The sequence below is a fragment of the Hippopotamus amphibius genome, chromosome 2 (assembly GCF_030028045.1).
Source record: "Hippopotamus amphibius kiboko isolate mHipAmp2 chromosome 2, mHipAmp2.hap2, whole genome shotgun sequence".
In the NCBI taxonomy this organism is placed as follows: domain Eukaryota; kingdom Metazoa; phylum Chordata; class Mammalia; order Artiodactyla; family Hippopotamidae; genus Hippopotamus; species Hippopotamus amphibius.
Genome location: NC_080187.1, coordinates 184,889,688 through 184,909,978, shown reverse-complemented (window position 1 = coordinate 184,909,978; position 20,291 = coordinate 184,889,688). Strand labels below are relative to the sequence as shown.

Below are 20,291 nucleotides of genomic sequence, written 5' to 3'. Positions count from 1 at the left end.
CATGCACCACAATTACTGAGCCTATGCTCTAGAGCCCACGTGCCACAACTACTGAAGGCCGTGTGCCTACAGCCAGGGAGCCGCAACAAGAGAAGACACTTCAATGAGAAGCCCAAGCACCACAATAAAGTTGCCCCCGCTCACTGCAACTAGAGAAATCCTGCGCGCAGCAACGAAGACCCAATGTAGCCAATAAATAAATAAAGTAAACAAACAAACAAATAAAAGACGGGTGACATTAAGACTTGATTGTGTGGATTATGGAAATGAGCCAGCAGAGTGAGAGAAACTGATGCCTCAGAGAGGAATAGTTGCAGGAGTGTAGCCCCAGAGCGGGGAATGGCAACTCCAGCACAAACGGCAAGGCTGGCCATAGGCACAGCCTTTTACTATAACACGCAACAGGCGGATGGCAGAGGATATGGGGACAGGTGAGTCTGATGATGATAATTCTCAGCTAGATTGCATCTATTTTTCCATGACCTATGAGGCAAAGTCATCAAGTGACGGAAGGGAGCCAATCTGAGACGATATGAAATAATTGTCCTCAATAATGGGAAAATTAATGACTACTAAGGAAATATAGGAGAATCAAATAAATCATAAATTAAATTTACGGTCACATTTAAATTAAGTTCAGTCAACAAAGTTAGGTGATTTTCTCCAGCCTGGGTCAGCTGGTTAGTACAGGCAAGGATTAAGCACATAGCTGGTTTAATCAGGTTTGGAGTTTTGCCAGGTGAGGGAAGGGAACTGCAAGAAAGTGGAAAGAGCAGTCTTTGTAATCGAAGCTTGCAAGAGAGAAGAGAAAAGGGCCAGTGGCCGTAAAATAAATCTTAGTGACTCCATTTTGCCTTACCATTAAGAGTAGTGTCTCACTATTACATGTAGAAGGGATAACAACAAGGTCCTACTGTATAGCACAGGGAACTACATTCAATATCCTGTGATAAACTATAATCAAAAAGAATATGAAAAATAACACGTGTATAACTGAGTTACTTTGTTGTACAGCAGAAATTAACACATTATAAATCAACTATACATCAATAAAATTTTTTTAAAAAGAGTAATGTCTCAAAAGAAAGTTAATATTTTTTCTTCTAAATTTATTTTGAATATTATACTGGTGAAACATTTAAATCTTATTCTGTTAAGTTTTTTAAATAATCAAGTCTTGATAATTTCTTAGAGCAATTTCTTCATTTTTTTTGCTATGTACTTGGAATTTTAAAAAGGCAATTGATTTAACAAGCTCTTAAGCTGTACCAACTGTAAGTAACTTAAAACAGTTTAATTATGGAAGATTTCAAATGTGCACAATGTACATCCATGTATCTATCACCCTGTTTCAACAGTTATCAACATTGTGCTGTTCTTCATCTAGTCCCCCCTCTTTTTCCTGGATTTTTTATAGCAGATCCCAGGCATCATAATATTTTACCTGTAAATATTTGGTATGCATTACTAAGAGGTAAGGACTTAAGAAAAAAAAAAAAAAAGCATAACCACAATACCACCATCACATGTGACAAAATTAACAATACCTTAATATAATTTAATACCTAGTCCAAGCTTAATTTTCTCCCATCATCTCAAAAGTGTCTTTTTGTAGTTGGTTATTAGAAAGCCCTGTAGAGGGACTTCCCTGGTGGCTCAATGGTTAAGAATCTGCCTGCCAATGCAGGGAATGTGGGTTCTATCCTTGGTCCGGGAAGATCCCACATGCCGTGGAGAAACTAAGCTCGTGTGGCACAACTACTGAGCTCTAGAGCCTGTGCTCTGCAGCAAGAGAAGCCACTGCAATGAGAAGCTCACGCAGGGCAATGAAGAGTAGCCCCTGCTCACGACAACTAGAGAAAGCCTGCGCGCAGCAATGAAGACCCAATGCAGCCAAAATGAATAAATTAATTTAAAAAAAGAAAGAAAGCCTCGTAGAGCCAAATTTGTCTGGGAAATAGTACCTCTAATATATTTATCGACACCTACTATGTACCAGATACTGTATGCTAGGCAAGCAACAGGGTCTGTAGTGACAAGAAATACTGTACTACTCCACTTATATGAAGACAGGTGATTAAATGGATACTTGAGATCAGGTTCCTCAAGAGACAGTGATAGATGGGACTTTCAGAAAAAGATCGAACTTGCAATAGCTCTTCAGAGATCCAAAAGGTTGCGGGGCCTTAATGTTAGCCAGAGCTCCGAACTCAAGTAGGAAACCTCCACAATAACTCTTGACAAAGGAGCTACCCTCTAGTGCATTATTCTAGCATTGCCAAGAAGCAGTTGTAAACAGTAGTTCTGAATAATCATCCAACACCTCCCAAATAAAATGTACTGCATTCAGTGCTGTAAAGACTTCCACGGTGGATGGATGAGATCCCTGTTCAAGGAACTTAACTTTTAGTAGAGAAGAGAACATACCTACACAAATAACCAGAATGCAAGATGAAAGTGTGCAAGTGCTCAGAATAAGTACTTGAAATTATACTGCCTTAAAGGCGCAGAGGGTTCCTAGGATTACTGGGGTGGTGGACCTGTGGCCAAGGAAATGAAGAGGAGGGGACAAGGTGCCAGGTCAGTGATGACATTTCAGTCGGACTGTGAAGAGTAACTGGAAATTATTCATGCAGATAAAGAAGAGGGAGGGAGAAAGGGATTTGAAGCCAAAGGATCAAAATTAGCAAAGGCAGAAAGATGGACAAAGGTGCCCAGTGTTTAGGCATCAGTACAGTTTGGATGCTGCCTTGGATAAACAATTTCAGCCAGATTGAAGAAAAAACCAAAAAAACCCCCAAAACTAAGCGATTTAAACTAAGGAATAAAGGCTTTGTTTATGAAGTATTGAAGAGTCATTAAATACTATAGCTCAGAAATATCTCCAAAGATAGTCCTTTATCATTCAGCCCCAACAGGTGCCTGGGCACTGATTATGTTGTTAAAATCACTTTAAAACATCTGTGAGGACTGATTTAGGCATTCACTTAGTGTAAATACCACAGCGTGCAAAACAAACCTCCAGAGTATACATTAATATTATGTGGGAAAACTCCACTTAAAATATATAGAACCCCAATCCCGAATTGAACCCCCACATTTCCCCCCAAACGTTTTGCAGTCTCAGAGTCAAAGACCTCATCGGCTTTGAATAGAACACTACCACAATAGTGATCAACAGAGGAACGATCCGACTAATCAGGGCTGAGTTATAAAAACTTATCCACGGGGGAGGTCCCCTAAAAGTCATCCTTTCCTCCAGGTCATCTATTCAAGAAGCAGAAGATTTGGGGCGCTGTTACAACTTACAGAAGTGTCAGCTGTTCGCAGTTTTCCAGAAGCCAAGGCAATTATTTCCGCAACTGCCTAACAACTAATCGGTATTTAGATGCTGCGTTCCTTTAGCTTTCTGGGCCTGCATTTCCTAAGTGATGCCCAGTTAAGTATCACAGAGCACTTACTTCCAAAAAAACAAAACCAAAAAAACCCTTTTGGAGCCGGGGTCTATGTGAGCCCCCAGAAAAGTCAACCTCAACATAAGGTGAAAACCATGGCTCCCTTTCGGTTTTGCAGAGTTAGTGGGACCCTTGTGTGAACCAAATCTACCGCCCCAAGACCGGGACAGCCGCCTCAGCCCTCGGAATTCCCGCTCGGTCCCCTCCCACCGCGTCTCGTAGACACCCTATCCCACCCGCCGGCCCCGTACCCTCAGGTTAGCCCGGAGGCCCAGACTCTTCGCCAAGTTCTGCAGGTCACTGTACTTGAAGGAGTCCAGCTCCTCCAGGGAGGGGATGGTCATGGCGAACTGCAATCCAAGCGACCACGCAGAGGATCGGCCCTCCACTCCCAAAAGCGCCGCTCAAAACTCTGGCGCCACTCTAAGCGTTGACCAAACCGAATTTTATAGAGAGTTTAAATTCAGAAAGCTGCACTTCCATTGGTTGAAAATGCCTCAAAGGCGGGGTCTCCTAGTGTTGACCAATAGAAAGGCGGACTCCCTCTCCACCCAGACGCACGTTCTTCCCCATCCCTCACTGACACCAAGGCTCCAAACGGCGTGTCCAGGCAACTAGTGCGCGGCAGAGCCCCCCGGCTCACGTTGTCCAATGAAGACCCAGGAACCGAGTTTGGGGCGGGGCCTCGTGCCTCTTTGAAACGGCGGCGCCGGCTGCAGGAAAATGGCGGCCCCTCCGCGGAGGCATCGCTCCCGCTACGCAAAGCAGCCCCGGAGTGACTTTTGTGATGGCGCTAAGAAGGCGATTGATGAACCTTCTCTTACGACTTCCATGGAGTGGGACACGCAGGTGGTGAAAGGGTCTTCGCCGCTCGGCCCCGCAGGGCTGGGGCCGGAGGAGCCGCCATCCGGCTCGCGGCTGCCGTGGTGGCTGCAGCCCGAGAGGTGCGCCGTGTTCCAGTGCGCGCAGTGCCACGCCGTGCTCGCTGACTCTGTGCACCTCGCCTGGGACCTGTCGCCGTCTCTCGGAGCCATGGTCTTCTCCAGTGAGTGGGTGCGGCGTCTGGGAAGTGTTGCTGCTTATTTCCTGGGTGGCTGGGAGGAAAGCGGGATGAAAATTTGGAAGGAAATTTGGAAGTCCTTTGCCAGAGGTGGGGGGCGAATCACTTTTCATGATTTTTGTGGCGGTGATGAGTCTCTCTGGAGGGGAGAGTTTTTGCCTTTCCATGTCTCACAGGTAGTTATTCTGACCCGTGTTTGTCTTCCCAGGAGTCACAAATAATGTAGTTTTGGAGGCTCCCTTTCTAGTTGGCATTGAAGGTTCGCTCAAAGGCAGGTACGTACTGAGAGTTTCAAATCTGACTTAATGAGACTAAGAAACGTGGAACCGACTTCTACGAGGAGAAAACAGTTTATTCCTATCTTGCACTAGAGGAAAAGTCTGTTGCATATATACAGTGTATTTGAAGGATGCTCCTTTTACCTGATTGAGCCTTATACCAACTTGACGTATTAATGAAATGGAAAAGATAAATTTGTGTGTAGGTTTTAAGGTCTTTCTGAGGACCACGTCTCCCTAGTGGGTTGTCCAAGTGAAGTGAGTTTTAGAAAGTTATGTCTGGGGGACTTCCCTGGTAGTGCAGTGGTTAAGAATCCGTCTGCCAATTCAGGGGACATGGGTTCAATCCCTGGTCCCGGAAGATCCCACATGCCATGGAGCAGCTAAGCCCGTGTGCCGCAACTACTGAGCCTGTGCTCTAGAGCCCGTGTGCCACAACTACTGAAGCCTACCGTCCTAGAGTATATACTCCACAACAGGAGAAGCTGCTGCAATGAGAAACCCGCACACTGCAATGAAGAGTAGCTCCTGCTGGTGGCAACTAGCGAAAGCCCACGCGCAGCAACAAAGAACCAGTGCAGCCAAAAATAAATAAATAAAATAAATAAATTTAAAAAATAAAAAAGTTATGTCTAGTAGGGGAAGAAGGAGAAAATTACCTTTAAGTGTATGGTGAAAATCACTTACTATAAACTACAATCCTTTGACATAACTAGGGCTTATAAGTTTGCATTTAACCTGGAATTTGTAAGAAGCTATGGCAGGACTAATTCTGCTGTAACTCGGAAACCTGGGGGAAAACATAGGTTGAAAGTTATGTACTTGAATATTGCCTGGTAAACTTTGCATCTTGACTCTACTGTGATTTACAAGTAACAAACACAGTACTCAGTGAATTCAGTAGTACAAAGCTACTCGATTTTCGGTGTTGGTTTTAACAGCAAGACAATTCATCCTGACCACAATTTGGTTCAATTTTAGGGTTAAATGGAGTGCATATAGGACTTTTTAGTTGCTGTACTCAGTAATCAGGAAGAGTTCTGCAGCTCCTCTTTCCTAACTGAAAATTACTCCCTATCCTTTCAGGAGTGTCCTCTTCCTACCCAAAGGAAGCAGAGAGGGAAGGAGTGATGGCCTGCTGGGAACTGGTTCATTTGGGGCCAGAGGCAGAAGCTCTCTGAATATCTTCTTAGAAGCGCATCTAGCTAGACCTGTGCTGCCCAGTAGTGTAACCACTAGCCATATGGTGGCTGTTGAGCACTTAAAAGGTGGTCATTCTGAATTGAAATATGCTGTGAGTGCAGAACACACACCAGATTTTGAAAACTTGGTCCAGAACATGGAATAATTTAAAAATATTGATCCTATGGGGTTTTTTGGTTTTTGGCCATGCCGTGCAGCTTGTGGGACTCTCTTCCCAGACCAGAGATCGAACCCAGGCCCAGGGCAGTGAAAGTGCTGAGTCTTAACCACTGGACCCCCAGAGAATTCTCTTCATTACGTGCTGAAATGATGTTTTTGTTATTTGTTTAGAGGGATGAATGGATTTAGAAGATACAGGATTCCCTTAACTCAGGGAGAGGCAAGCAAAAGAGACGGGGTCCCGCTGTGTTGCCCAGGCTGGAGTGCAGTGGCTAGTCACAGGCGCGATCCCACTACTGATCAGCATGGGAGTTTTGACCTGCTCCATCTCTGACCTGGGCCAGTTCACCCCTCCTTAGGCAACCCGGTGGTCCCCCGCTCCCGGGAGGTCACCATATTGATGCCGAACTTAGTGCGGACACCTGATCGGCATAGTGCACTGCAGCCCAGAACTCCTGGGCTCAAGTGATCCTCCTGCCTCAGCCTCTCAAGTAGCTGGGACTACAGGCGTGCGCCATCGCACCCGGCTGAAATGATGTTTTTGAATATTGGGTAGCATAAAATATATTAAAACTAATTTCACCTTTTTTTACTTTTTTTTTTTTTTTAGCAACGCTAATAGGAGATGTAAAATTACTTATATGGCTTTCATTCTTAATAGACAATACAGATCTAGATGGTTTATAAAACACTGGAGAGAAAGTTCCATGTGTTTGTATGGTTTTGTAATAAGGAGAGCCATGGGACTCAGCCGGAAGAGATTTATTGTCAGGAATTGGCTCACTTGATTATGGAGGGTGAGAAGTCCCAAGAGTCATGGTTGACAGACTGGAGACACTGGAGGGCCAAAGGTTTAGTTCTGGTCCAAGTCCACAGGCCTGAGACCCATGAGCCAAAGGTATAAGTTCCAGTCCAAAAGCCAACAGGCTCCAGACCCAGGAAGAGCTGACATTTTAGTTCAAGTTCAAACACAGGAAAAAAAGATCAATGTCACAGCTCAAGGTCAGGCAAGAGGAGGTCCCCTGCATTCATGAGCAGGTCAGCCTTTTTGTTCTATTCAGGTCTTCAGCTGATTAGATGAGGATCACCCACGATAAGGAGGGCAAACTGCTTTACTGAGTCTGTGGATTCAAATATTACTCTCATTCAAAAATATACTCATAAACACATTGAGAATAACGTTAGACCACATAACTGGGCACGCTTTGGCTCAGTCAAGCTGATACATAAATTTAATCATTACTTGCTAAGTTGGCATCCATGCATCTCCTAAAACCATAAATAATCTCCAAGTAAAGACAATAACAAGGTCGTAATTCTTCGTAATGTGTTACAACTATCCTGCATACAACAAAAAACGCACTAAACCCTCCCGGAGAAAAAGAGGTAAAGTCCTTAAGCAACATTTACTTTTCTTCTTGATATCTCATAGCTTAAATACTATGATGTAAAATTAATACTTAAATACTATAATAAAAAGGCAGTACATCTTATGTTACATAAGGGAAAAGAAAGGGAAGAAAAGATAAACATACATGTACACATAAACATTCATAACAAAATGAGATATTCATGGCAACTGCATTCCTCATTTCTGTAACTGGTCACATGGTCATAGCTGGTATTTATAACTACCCTCTTCCACTACCGATTCTGTATTCCTTTTGCCTTCAGTGAGCACCCAGATGATCATAGTTCCTTACCTGGTGTGGTGATGTGCACCTTCATTCCTGGGCTGTTAGCAGACTCATATTCAATGAAATATTTGTTACATATTACATGCTAAGTATAATTTTGCGATCTCTTTACATTTTGCTCTGTGCCATTTATTAGTTTCTACAAGACGTTTGTCTATGGGTACTGTGGTTTGTCTGATTAACTCATACACAGGAATTCATAAAAATTAATGCAACTTTATTTCATGGCTTGCTTTGTGGTAATATATTCACAAAAATACAGTACTGCGTGTACAATACATACAGCACTTCATTTACCAGCATATTTAGTATATTTTGTTGCTTGGTCTTCTTTAGGAATCTGTTTATTTTTAGCCATGCAATTATTATACTTTATTAGTACTATTTTATTTTATACAAATAACTTTTTCCCTTACCAAACCACTCTAAATTGCTTTCAGTACAGGAATGATGAAACAGTTAATTTTTTCTTACATTTTTTGTAATATTTGGATTTGTCTTATATGCCAGCAAATAAGTTAAGTGGCTTACCCAAATGGTGTAACTAGAACTAAAATCCACATTTCCTGATTCCTCATCCAATAATCTTTCAGAGGATAAAGGAAAATAAAATAGACAGCTTGCTAGGAGAATGTAGCTTATTTTCTTTCTTTTGCATTTTTTTTTTTAATTATTTTTTTGGGGGTACACCAAGTTCAATCATCTGTTTTTATACACATATCCCCGTATTCCCTCCCTCCCTCAACTCCCCCCCCACCCTCCCTCGAGTGCCCCCCACCCTCCCCGTCCCAGTCCTCTAAGGCATCTTCCATCCTTGAGTTGGACTCCGTTTGTTATACAACAACTTCCCACTGGCTATCTGTTTTACAGTTGGTACTATATATATGTCTGTACTACTCTCTCGCTTCATCTCAGCTTCTTTTACATTTTATCTGGGTAATTTTTAATTTTTCGTTATATCTGCAAAAAAAAACCTGATTTGAGTTCTATTAATAAATTGCTTATTAGTAAGCCCTAATCAACTTGATTATTTTACTTTAACTGGAAATTGGCTTAATGGTAGCTAATTTATATGGTCATGTGTAGTTTTATATGTTTGAAAGTTAATCTGATTAGTTAGCTCTTTTTCTGCTTTTCAGATATAAATTATTTTAGTGAAGTGACAGTTATATATCATATGATTGCTTTTGTGGCCAGAATCCTCAGGGTATCTGTTATGTGGGGTGTAATTATCTGAGTTAACCTTTCTTGAATGTGACATTTCCTCAGTCTCATTCCTGTTAGAGCCTAGTGTTTAGGAATGAGTCTATAACATGAGTTATTTTGTATTCTCTGATTTTCTTCACCCATATCCTGTTTTTCCCCCCAGCACTTACAACCTTTTATTCTGTAGTTCCTGTGAGATTCCCATTGGTTTCCATCTGTATTCTACCCATGCTGCCCTGGCTGCCTTGAGAGGTCACTTCTGCCTTTCTAGTGACAAAATGGTGTGGTAAGTAGACTTAGATATTCTTTATCAAATAAATTTTAGCACATCGTGCAGCAAAGGCAGAATGTTTGTACCAGAAAAGACCTTAAAGCCAGGTACTGTTTCCTACAAAAAAGATGGCAGTGGGACCAAAGTGTAACCGTACAACATCATGATCATTTGAGATGTCTCATAATCATGCCTGTGTTAATAGTCATACTGTGGAGTAACTGAGAGGACATTCTTTCATTCCAGGAACTTTTGGAAGGTAAGTTTTTGCAAAATAATGCTGTAGTAGACACTTTTGGGGTTTGTTTCCAGCTCCTGTCTCCCTCCCATAGTGCGGGACCTTGTGGTCATGTTTGTATCCTGTGTGATACCACTCCTAGGTGATGGGATTAGGAATCGACCTGACCTAAGCTAAGCCAATCAGGCTTTCTACCCTAAGAATTTGAAATAAATACCAGAGACATTGGTTATCTGTAGATGGAACTGGTGCTGAAGTTGGGAAGTGAAAGCTCTAGGTTTAGGATAGATATTTTCTATGTTTTGCATGTAAAATGCAGAGAAATTTTGCCTGCAGAAAAAGAATGAAGCAGATACACAAAGAAAAGTAAAAAATAATGACCATGTGGCCCCATAAAGTCAGAAGAAGTTCCCTTTTGCTTGTTCTACTTAAGCTTTTCTGTTATTACAACAAACTGAAACATCCATCAAAGTCTTAATCATTAGAAACAAAAATAGCCATTGATGACCTAGTTTGTGTCAGGTATTATACTATGCTTACCTCACTGAGTTCTTAATGTAAGAAAACTGGGGCTTGGAAATGTGGAGGAGTTGAGATTGGAGTCCATGTCTTAACTCCAAAGCTTAATTTCTTTTCTTTTTTTTTTTTTTAATTTTTATTTTTATTTATTTATTTATTTTTGGGGGGGGTACACCAGGTTCAATCATCTGTTTTTATACACATATCCCCGTATTCCCTTCCTTCCTTGACTCCCCCCCCAAAGCTTAATTTCCATTCATAAAATAGGAAGTTTCTTTTTTCTCATTTAATGGGCTTAGATAGGTGTTTCTAGCTGAGTTATGGATGACAGAGCAATAAAACTTATAAATAGGGGACTTCCCTGGTGGTCCACTGGTTAAGACTCCACAAAAACAAACAAATAACTTTAAAAATAAAGCCCATCCTTCACCATGAGATTGTTCAGTGTGCATTAGGTATGCTGTTTGTTCTTCAATGCCGATTTTCTTCTTTTTTCTTTTTAATATTTATTTGTGTAGGCTTTATTTGGCTGCGCTGGGTCTTACTTGCAGCACGAGGATTGTTACAGCATGCAGGATCTTTAGTTGTGGCATGCGGGATTTAGTTTCCTGACCAGGGATCGAACCTGGTCCCCCTGCATTGGAGTCTTAACTGCTGGACCACCAGGGAAGTCCCTCAGTGCTGATTTTCAACAGGAAATATGTACTTGAGATGGATTGATATTTTACTTTCAATTTCTAGTTCATTTAAATAATTTCTGTTTAGAATTAAGTCTAAAGAAATGAGGAAAAGTATCTCTAAATGTGTGCTATCAGTAACCTTGAATCTTTTTTAGAAAGTTTTAAGTAACTATTCCAGCAAACCTGTAATTGAATTTTTGCTTAGAGAAATAAGCTTTTAGTAACAAAAAATTTTAATATAAATTTGAAAAACATTATGGGATTTTAAGTAATTTCTTAATCTTTAAAATGAGCTGGACTCAAATGTCAGTATATTCTTTTTGATTAAGCAGAAATTAGCAAAGTATAGGTAGCATGAGCCTGGGAATATGATAAATCTATGTCTGTGTGTAACAGAATGAATTTGGTTGCTTATTGCAGAAAACCAGAGAGTGGGTTTAACAAGTACCAGGTGGGGCAGTTGGCCACTCCATGATTGTTCTAGTGGCTTAGCCATGACAGGGCTTTGGGTCAGGATTTCTGGTTCTCTTGGCCTTTTCCTCTTGGATGCTGCAAGTATAAGCATTATATCCATAAATAGTAGCATCCAAAACTAGAAGGAAAAGGATATGGCAAGTTTGGGAACACAGGGAATGGTCTCCTTTTATCAGCAAAAACTTCCTTATCATTGGCAGAACTATGTCACATGATTGCCTTAAGCTGGGAAAGCAAATATGTGACAGTAGGGAGTAAGATTGCCACATTTGGCCTAGAACAGTTATGATTCATCTTTTAGCACTGGGCACACTGCTGCCCTAAACAAAATCTGGGTTCTGTTAACTAGAAAGACTTGAGGAATGACTGTGGGGTAGGCAACCAACAGTATTTGTCACAGTTGTGGTTACTTTTCTTCTAACTGCTACACAGTCTACTGATAGAGTGTGAGGCTTATATTCATCACAGTTATTCATATGACCCTGGTTTCTTGTCTTTAGTTTGTCCTAGGATAATTTTAACTCATGTGTTCTGGGCCAGCAAGGGGTGAGATGAGGCACAGGGTCTCTCTGAAGGCTTATTGAGAATGTTTTTTCTACAAAATATATTATGAATTTTGAAATGGAACTCAGCAAGAAGGCAGTCTTTGCTTGACAGATATTGCAAGTTTGGTTCCTTGATAATTATGACTGGTATGGTATTAATATTTTCTCTATTTTCTATCTAGCTACCTCTTAAAAACAAAAGCCATAGTGAACGCATCTGAGATGGATATTCACAACATAGCTCTCCCAGAAAAGGTTGCAGAGGTAAAGTTTTATGATTGTTGTGTTTCCTTTAATATAGACAATTTCTGATAATTTGTACCCATGAATTTAGGGGCAATGAAATGGTGAATACTCCAATAATTCTTTATACTTGGTTTGGCATTCCTTATTGAATTTGTGATACGAAGCAAAATAGTAAAGCTATATTGTCAAGTCTGGTTCAGGAGGTGAACAACTGCTGAGCTCCACATTCCTATTCCTCCTCATAGGTCTTTCCTCTTTACAAACACCTTATGCTTAGATAGCTTGGAGGAAAAAGAGTGCTGAAACCATCATTAAGAATTCTTATTCAAAAAAAAAAGAATTCTTATTCAAATAGGTTTTACTAGTGTTCCATGGTTTTGAGTTGAAGAAGCAACTTTGTTTCAGTAGCTTGCTGGCTCATTTTGAGTGGAAATTAGGGTATAACTTTACTACCATCAGAAGAACAACCTTAGAATTTACTGTTGGTTTTGTTTTTAGCACCGTTAATAGTTTTATTCCTTGGTAATTACACATTTAGTAACCAGGACATTTATTTTTCAAATAATTTAGGACGGGGGAACAGTGATTTCTTTTTTTCTTTTTTTGCATAATTAATTAAGCTCATGAAACCATATTCTAAGCCAGGAATTGGCAAACTTTTTCTGTAAAGGACCAGACGACAAATATCTTAAGCTAGACCATTCAGTCTCTACTAATCAACTCTGCTATTGTAGTGCAAAAGCAGCCATAGACAATATATAAACACATGAATATAGCTTTGTTGCAATAAAACTTTATTAAAACAAATGGGCAGCAGGCTATCCTGCAGTCCATAGTTTGCCAACCCTTGCTTTGAGCAACTAAGTTGATAAGCAGGGTCAGTAAATACTGTGATTAGAAATAATTCATATGAGAGAGAACTTCTGGAGTGGTGGCCCAAGAAGCTCCATGGACCCCTCCCCAAAACAGCCATAACCAAAGAAAGTTATAAAGAAAACAGCCATCTTAAGTCTGTGAAAATTTTCCTCAAGGCTTAAAGCAAATGAAGAGATATTTATTGAAGAAAATCTACTAAACCTTGGTAACAGCAGTGAAAACCTGTGGGATTTGAGCCACAACCTGTTCCCTTCCTCCCTTACCCCTCCAGCTCAGAGGGAGGGAGGCTCCATCTGGGCAGATGTAGCCAAGAACACAGGGATCCTTTTCCCCTAGCTCTCAGTTTAGGGCTGTGGTATCTTCCCAGGGGGAGCAGGCTACCAGCATTTCTCAACCAGAAGTTCTCTAGGCAAGAACAGCCATTTGTAGAGTGCAAGTTCTGCCACAGGCCCAGTAGGCTAAGAGTACTAGGAACCTGACAAGAACAGGGAAGCAGATACAGGGAATGGACTGGAGAACTCGAGGTATGGGAGGGGGCGGGGGGTGAAGGGGAAACTGAGAAGAAGCGGGAGAGTAGTACAGACATATATATACTACCAACTGTAAAATAGTCAGTGGGAAGTTGTTGTATAACAAAGGGAGTCCAACTCGAGGATGGAAGATGCCTTAGAGGACTGGGGCAGGGAGGGTGGGGGGGAATCGAGGTGGGGGCGTCAAGGAAGGGAGGGAATATGGGGATATGTGTATAAAAACAGTTGATTGAACCTGGTGTACCCCCCAAAAAAATAAAATAAAAAAAAAATAAAAAAAAAAAAAAGTATTATCCTCCCAGCATTTAAAACTCTTTACCACATTCCTCATTGTTCTTCTCCAAGCAGTAAGTGCCTGGAACATAGTGGAAGATCAATTGTCTATTGGTTGAATGAATAAATTAATGCTCTCTCTCTCAAAAAAAAAAAAAAAAAGAGTACTAGGAACCCATTCACCTTTGCCCCAGCTTGCTTGTAGGGCAGAGGCTTCATGCTGACGGAGGCAAGCAGAGACCAGAAGCTACTGCGTCTGCCCAGCATCCTGCTGGTAAAGCAGGGGTGTTGTTCTGAGAGATACTACCAGACCCCAGCTTGGGAGCCCATATTAAGAGGTAGATGGTTAAAAAAAAAGAGCTCTGAAGCTCTCCCAAGGGAACTAACTTTATTTGGAACAGAGTGTGGGGGTATTCAAGTCTTGCTGCCCAGAATAATGGAGATTTTGGTGGTGAGCAGTTAAGAGGAAGCTGGTAGTCCATGTGAACAAGCTAAACCATAGACAAGTTAGAAATGTATAAGAGAAAATCAGGGAAATAGACAGCTAAGGAGAGCCCTCCTGGGGTTGGAACAAAAAAAAAAGACTGGCCTTAAACACTGCCCCCTACAAATGGGTCTGATTTTAATTAGATTAGAGCAATTTATGTCCCAGGGCACTGTCAAAATAGAATGGTCAGCCAGAAATTAGTGAAGGCTAATAGTGATATCAACAAAGGCAGCCAGTTTACACAGGGCTCAGGGAAAGAGAGAGGAAAAGAAGGCCCTGCTAAATCTACTGTCATCCCAGGGTGACTGCCCAAGGCTGTGTCCTCTGAGGAGTGACATCAGAGGCTGCACACTGTGAGGGAAATAGACATCAATAACACAGTCAAGCCAGCTACTAAACAGGTAAGCAAAAAACAACCACGACAAGCCAGGAGATGCATTAGGCGAAGGTAGGGGTGTGTGGAGTATCCCGAATTGCTTTGTTATCTAAAATGTCTGGTTTTCAATAAAAATTAGGAGACGTACAAAGAAAAGTATGAACCATACAAAGGATAAAATACAGGCATCAGAAACTGTTCGATCCTCTTTCGGGGATGGTACCTAGAGGCATTCAGGATGTTTCAGCATTTGACATACTGTCGTAGGCTGTCCTGCAATACAGCCTGTAACAAAACCAGGCTGTCCTTAACCCCTGGTAATAAAATTGTTTACCTTTATACCAAGAAAGTTGGGAAAGCACTAAAGTCTGCATGTGGCATGTGCCCAGGCTGACCCTGAGGAGTTGGTGCTGTGAGACCTAAAATTCTTATGAGGTGGTTTAAAACGAAAAAACATGTCAGCCAGGCCCATGTGGCTAAATGTGTCTGTGACAGGATCAAGCATGCTTTCCTTATTGAGGAGCAGATAATCATTGTGAAAGTCTTGAAAGCACAAGCACAGAATCAGAAAGTTAAATGAAAAAATGAAGCTTTTTTGAGTAATGAAAACAAAACAAAAAAAAAACCGAAAAGAAACTTTGAAAAGGCCCAGATATTGGGACTCAGCAGACAAACCCTTCAAAGCAGCAATTAAAAATATGTGGAAAAGACTAAAGGAAACCATGCTTAAAGAAGTAAAGGAAGGTGTGATAACAGTGTCTGATCAAATAGAGGATATCCCTAAAAGAGATTGAAATCATTTAAACAAACAAAAAAATGAAATACACCTAAATGAAAATCCTGGAGTTGAAAAGTACAATAAATAACTGAAATGAAAAATTCACTAGAGGGGCTCAACAGCATATTTAAATTGGCCAAAGAATCAGTGAACTTGGAGATAGATTGATGAGATTTGCAATCTGAAGAAGAGAGAAAAAAAATGAAGAAAAATTAACTGAGCCTAAGAGACCTGTTGGACACCATCAAGCATACCTAAATATGCTTTGGTAATGGGAATACAAAAGGGAGCGTAAAGAGAGAAAGTAGAAAAAATGTTCAAGGAAATAATGGTTGAAAACGTCCCAAATTTGATGAAAAACAATCTATGTGTCTAAAACCTCAACAAGCCCAGGTGGGATAAATGCAGAGAGAACTATACCTCAAACTCAGGGTAAAAATGTTGAATGCTAAAGACTGAAAAAAAAAAACCTTGAAAGTAACAAAAATGATTCATTATGTCCAAGAGCACCCAAATAAGATTAATGGGCCCTAGAGTGACCTGTTTAAACAAAATTTCCTACCAGTTTTGTGTATCCTTGTATCTTGGATCATAAAAAGTAGATTTTGTGCTATGCAAATTATGTCAGAAATGGCTTTTTTTTTTTTTTAACTTCAATAGAAGACTTATCCATGATAACTTTGAGCCTGAGTACATGTTGTATACTGAGTAACACCACTAAGTTTGGTTCTAGATATAGCTATTCTAAACTGAAAAAACTATTGAAAATTAGCTACTATAAACATCTGTTTTAAACCTAACAACCAGGGACTTCCCTGGCAGTCCAGTGGTTGGGACTTCGCCTTCCAGAGCAGGGGGTGCGGGTTTGATCCCTGGTCGGGGAGCTGAGATCCCACATGCCTTGGGGCCAAGGAATCAAAACAAAGAACAGAAGCAACAGTGTAACAGATTCATAAAGACTTTTTTTTTTTTTATTTATTGGTTATGTTGGGTATTTGTTGCTGCACGTGGGCTTTCTTTAGTTGCTGCGAGCGGGAGCTCCTCTTTCCTTGTGGTGCATGTGCTTCTCAGTGCAGTGGCTTCTCTTGTTGCAGAGCACGGGCTCTAGGCACACGGGCTTCAGTAGTTGTGGCTCACAGGCTCTAGAGTGCAGGCTCAGTAGTTGTGGCTCACAGGCTCTAGAGTGCAGGCTCAGTAGTTGTGGCTCGCAGGCTTAGTTGCTCCTCAGCATGTGGGACCTTCCCAAACCAGGGATCGAACCTGTGTCGCCTACATTGGCAGGTGGATTCTTAACCACTGCGCCACCAGGGAAGTCTCCAATAAAGACTTTAAAAATAAATAAATAAATAAACCTGACAACCAGAGCTACTTTTGAAAATGATTAGCAGAATATTAAGGACACAGACATTCGTTACTTTGAACAAAGAATTAGAAAAAAAAAAATTCTTGCCACTGGAAAAAGAGGGAAAGACTGATTAATGCTTCTTTCTCCACAAGCTTTCTTATCCCACTTTATTCTCGTCTTCCTCCCCAAGTTTTGGTGTTATCACCAACTTGGTGATAAGGGCTAGGAAGGAGGGAGACCAGAATCAATGGAGCTCAGCAGTGGCTGGCCTTTTTCCACATGAAACTTCGTACCTGTCACCTTACTGTGCTCTAGGATTGCTGTATAAAGTTCTTTCAGAAATAGAACAGATGTACTTTTGAAATGTGTTGCAGTATTGCCAGCTCCCAATCACTTAGCTTAAATCTGAAGTGGCTTCTAGAACTAGCAGATTGAGAGTTAAATTTAAGATGCTCTGATAATCTATATATTTCTCTTCCCAGTTGAAAGAGAAGATAATGTTAATGCATACTCGTTTAAATTCACTCATGAAGATTCTGAAAGAAGTGACTCCTGACCAGTCCAAGCCAACAAACTGATCCAGAATCAAAGCTCGAGTGTCCTGTTCAGGCCTTATTGCTGTCTTCAACAACAGGTGCTGTTTGATCACTTCTCAAGAAAGATCAGCTTCAAAAATGGATGGGAAATGTGGTTTATTATGTTTACCTCTAGACTGAATTTTCCAAGTGATTTGTGAAGCTATTTCTAGAAGATAAGAAACTAAGGAGACCTTTGTCCAGGTTTCATAGCTATTTGTCTTAAGAATTTATTTTAGCTTATCAATTTCATAATATTTCAGAAAACATTTTGACTGCAAATTTAGGAATTAAGAGGTAATGTCCTATGAGTGCTCTGATTTAAAGATGCATGATTGGCCTGAAAATAGAGTTGTACTTAATGTTGTCTATTATTCCTACATGAAGCAATTGTCATGAATACTGAGAAATCATTTTTTTCTTATGTGAAATACAGGTACATACATATTCTGTAGGTAATGCTTAATAAGTTAACTGAATAATATATATTTATCTTTCCCTTTTCAGTTGTAAACTGAGCTTAACAGGATAATAATGAAAGGAATGATAAAAACATCAAACATTCACTGAAATGCTTTCTCATATTTTGCTTTATGTAGCACTGTGGCTCAATAGCTTATATTATCCATTTAATACTTACAAAGTATTATGCTAGCTGCTGGGGATGAAAGATAAGCAAAAACAAGCTACTCTGTATCCTCAGAGCGTATAATCTAGTCAGAGATGAACACTCAAATAACCACATGAAGACATTTAAAATGACAACTGTAGTAAAGGTTTTGAAGAAAAGGGACATAGAGATATAAGCACATATAGCAGGTAACTGACCTGGTTTGGAACTCAGGGAAGGCCTCTCTGCAGAAGTAATATTTCAGCAGTGGTCTGAAAGATGAGTAGGAGTTAATAAGCTGATGGAGGGAACAGCCTATACAAAGGCCTGTTGGTGTCCAGAATCCAGAGGATGCAAGGCCTTACCAGCCTTCTGAAGGATATTTATTTTTATCCCAACAACAACGAAATTTAAAGGAGGCCTATGACAGGATCATATTTTCGTTTTCAGAACCTCATGGTTGTGCTGTGGAGAATGGGTAGCAGTGCAGAAAGCAGACCACTAAGTAGGGGCTGGCACTAGCATAATCAAGAGATGATACAGCCAAGTGGTGGTGCACAGAGAAGTTAATGTGGCTCAGATATGGCTAGCAGATTTTTTTTTTTCCTGCACTGTGCAGCATGTGGGATCTTAGTTCTACGAGGGATCGAACCCACACCGCACCCTCTGCATTGGAAGTGCAGTCTTAACCACTGGACAGCCAGGGGAGTCCCGAGTGGCTAGCAGATTTAATAGTAGATTCTTTTCATTTTAGACTGCATATAGGATATTTTCCTTTAAAAATATTTTAGAAAATTCTGCTCCCTTTATGCTTTTGAGTTACAAAATTTAGTTAAGTAAGGGCGAAGCCTCTGGCAACAACCAGTACCAGAAAAGCTCTTTTTACTCCTAAGTGAGACCTAATACTACTATATTGAATCATCCTGGGGTTTTTATTGTGTATGTGTATGTCTGCCTTAACGTATTTCCTTATCTAAATTAGAAAGCTGTTCTTACGTAGCTATTTTCCTTAACCTCTGGATTTGCTGTTTTGGTAGACTTTCAATGGAAAATTAAATGCTTGAACTTAACGTCAAATTAAGCTGGCTGGCTTTAAGTATTTTTTTTCTCCCAAATGCAAATCACGTTTACTCTAGAGAAAAATTCAGATATAGATGTGTGACAAAGGAAAGGGTAAAAGTACACTTCCCCTTACATTTTTGAGAGGCACAGTGTGTAGCGTGCTGGGAGCCAAATGATTTAGATTCAGATTGTGGCTTGGGTACTTATTAGCCATGAACTTGAAGAACTAAACTCTTCTTGTAAAACAGAGATTAAAAACTAACTAGGGCTCTCATGAGGATTAAATGAGTTAATGAATACATCTAATGTAATTAAGAGTAATGCTTAATAGTAAGTTCTCAATAAATGCTATTGTAACCTTCATGCATGTGGAGATACAGACATAAAAGGCAATTATATTTTTCACATTATTCTGCAACCTGCTTCTCATACATGTCACAGACAGCTTTCTGTACCAGGTCTCACAAATTATTTAACACCTACATATGATTCAGTCATATGAATACATAAGAATTTAACCACTCTTTTATTGGATCCTTGTCATGTCTTTGTATATCTGTCCTGGTATTTATGTAGGTGTGATTCTTCCTAAAGTGGAAGAGTCAAAGGGCGTGTACAATTTTGATATTATGCCTTCCATAAATGTTGTACTAATACTGTCACTAGTGGTTGACTTTTTTAAACAAGGCCTTAGTGGTATAAGAGCTCCTCTGGAAGTCTATTGTCAATAACTGGCTGATATTAACAGATTCTAAGGCTGGTTATCATTTAGCATTGTATATATGTTGAATAAGTGATCTCAAAATTCCACGTACTTATAAGAACAAAAAAATTGCATATTGAAAGTCCCCAAGTTGTACACTTTTGAACTCAATTATTGGTAGAAACCATCTCAATTTTTGTAACTCCAACATCTAGCACAGTATCTGAGAGTGGAGTATATCAGTGTGTGTTAAATGAATAGTCTCATAAATCAAAGGAAGGAACTATTACATTAGTTGTCACATCACAAAAACCACATAGCTTTTGTTCCTCATTTGACAATAGCCAATCCCAAGGACATTTGTAACATCTACTTTCTTAAATTTGAAAAAACTCCTTTGCCCTGAATCTCGGAGGATCTCTTCTTAATTAGTGTTAAAATGGCTTTAGTTAACTTTTTAAAATTAAATATAAACACTTCCTAAATGTTTTATATATTTCAGATAGGATTATCTGCAATAATTGTATCATTATTGAATTTATTATATCACTGTTTCCTTACCAGAAACTAAACATTTGCTCCTAGACCTAGCATAAGGTTGGCCCTAAAGGTAAAAAAGGGAATGGCATAAGGGCATAGTTTAAA

General features: G+C 40.2%; 3 protein-coding genes across 7 annotated transcripts in view; 2 read left to right on the top strand and 1 right to left on the bottom strand.

The window, feature by feature from the left end:
- Nucleotides 1–4,250, bottom strand: part of NUSAP1 (nucleolar and spindle associated protein 1) — a 34,298-nt gene extending 30,048 nt beyond the window's left edge. For 2 of the 4 annotated variants that reach the window (XM_057722843.1, XM_057722846.1), the window contains exon 1: nt 3,707–4,246. In XM_057722843.1, coding sequence (XP_057578826.1) covers nt 3,707–3,799 — 93 coding nt within the window. In that variant the 5' untranslated portion in view covers nt 3,800–4,246. Of the gene's footprint in view, nt 1–3,706 lie in introns of all 4 variants that reach the window. The other 2 variants (XM_057722844.1, XM_057722845.1) reach the window with 2 other exon arrangements.
- Nucleotides 4,053–20,115, top strand: OIP5 (Opa interacting protein 5). Of its 2 annotated transcripts, none has more exons than XM_057722852.1 (5): nt 4,053–4,500; nt 4,724–4,790; nt 9,246–9,344; nt 11,968–12,049; nt 17,179–20,115. In XM_057722852.1, the coding sequence occupies exons 1-5, from the start codon at nt 4,179–4,181 to the stop codon at nt 17,272–17,274; spliced, it is 666 nt and encodes a 221-aa protein (XP_057578835.1). In that variant the 5' UTR covers nt 4,053–4,178; the 3' UTR covers nt 17,275–20,115. The 2 variants fall into 2 exon arrangements, with proteins under 2 accessions (XP_057578835.1, XP_057578834.1); XM_057722851.1 differs by having other exon boundaries at nt 9,222–9,344.
- Nucleotides 14,038–15,153, top strand: LOC130845523 (60S ribosomal protein L34-like). Its single transcript, XM_057722853.1, is given in 1 exon segment — nt 14,038–15,153. A coding segment is annotated over 1 exon segment (342 nt). The 5' UTR covers nt 14,038–14,811.
- Nucleotides 20,116–20,291: the final 176 nt, after the last annotated feature.

What these genes read in the sequence shown, in the direction of transcription:
- OIP5 (XM_057722851.1), top strand. Translation starts at nt 4,179, where the DNA reads ATGGCGGCCCCTCCGCGGAGGCATCGCTCCCGCTACGCAAAGCAGCCC. An exon ending in TCTAGTGACAAAATGGTGTG is followed by an intron (nt 9,345 to 11,967) that starts GTAAGTAGACTT and finishes TTTTCTATCTAG; the next exon opens with CTACCTCTTAAAAACAAAAG. An exon ending in TCCCAGAAAAGGTTGCAGAG is followed by an intron (nt 12,050 to 17,178) that starts GTAAAGTTTTAT and finishes TTCTCTTCCCAG; the next exon opens with TTGAAAGAGAAGATAATGTT.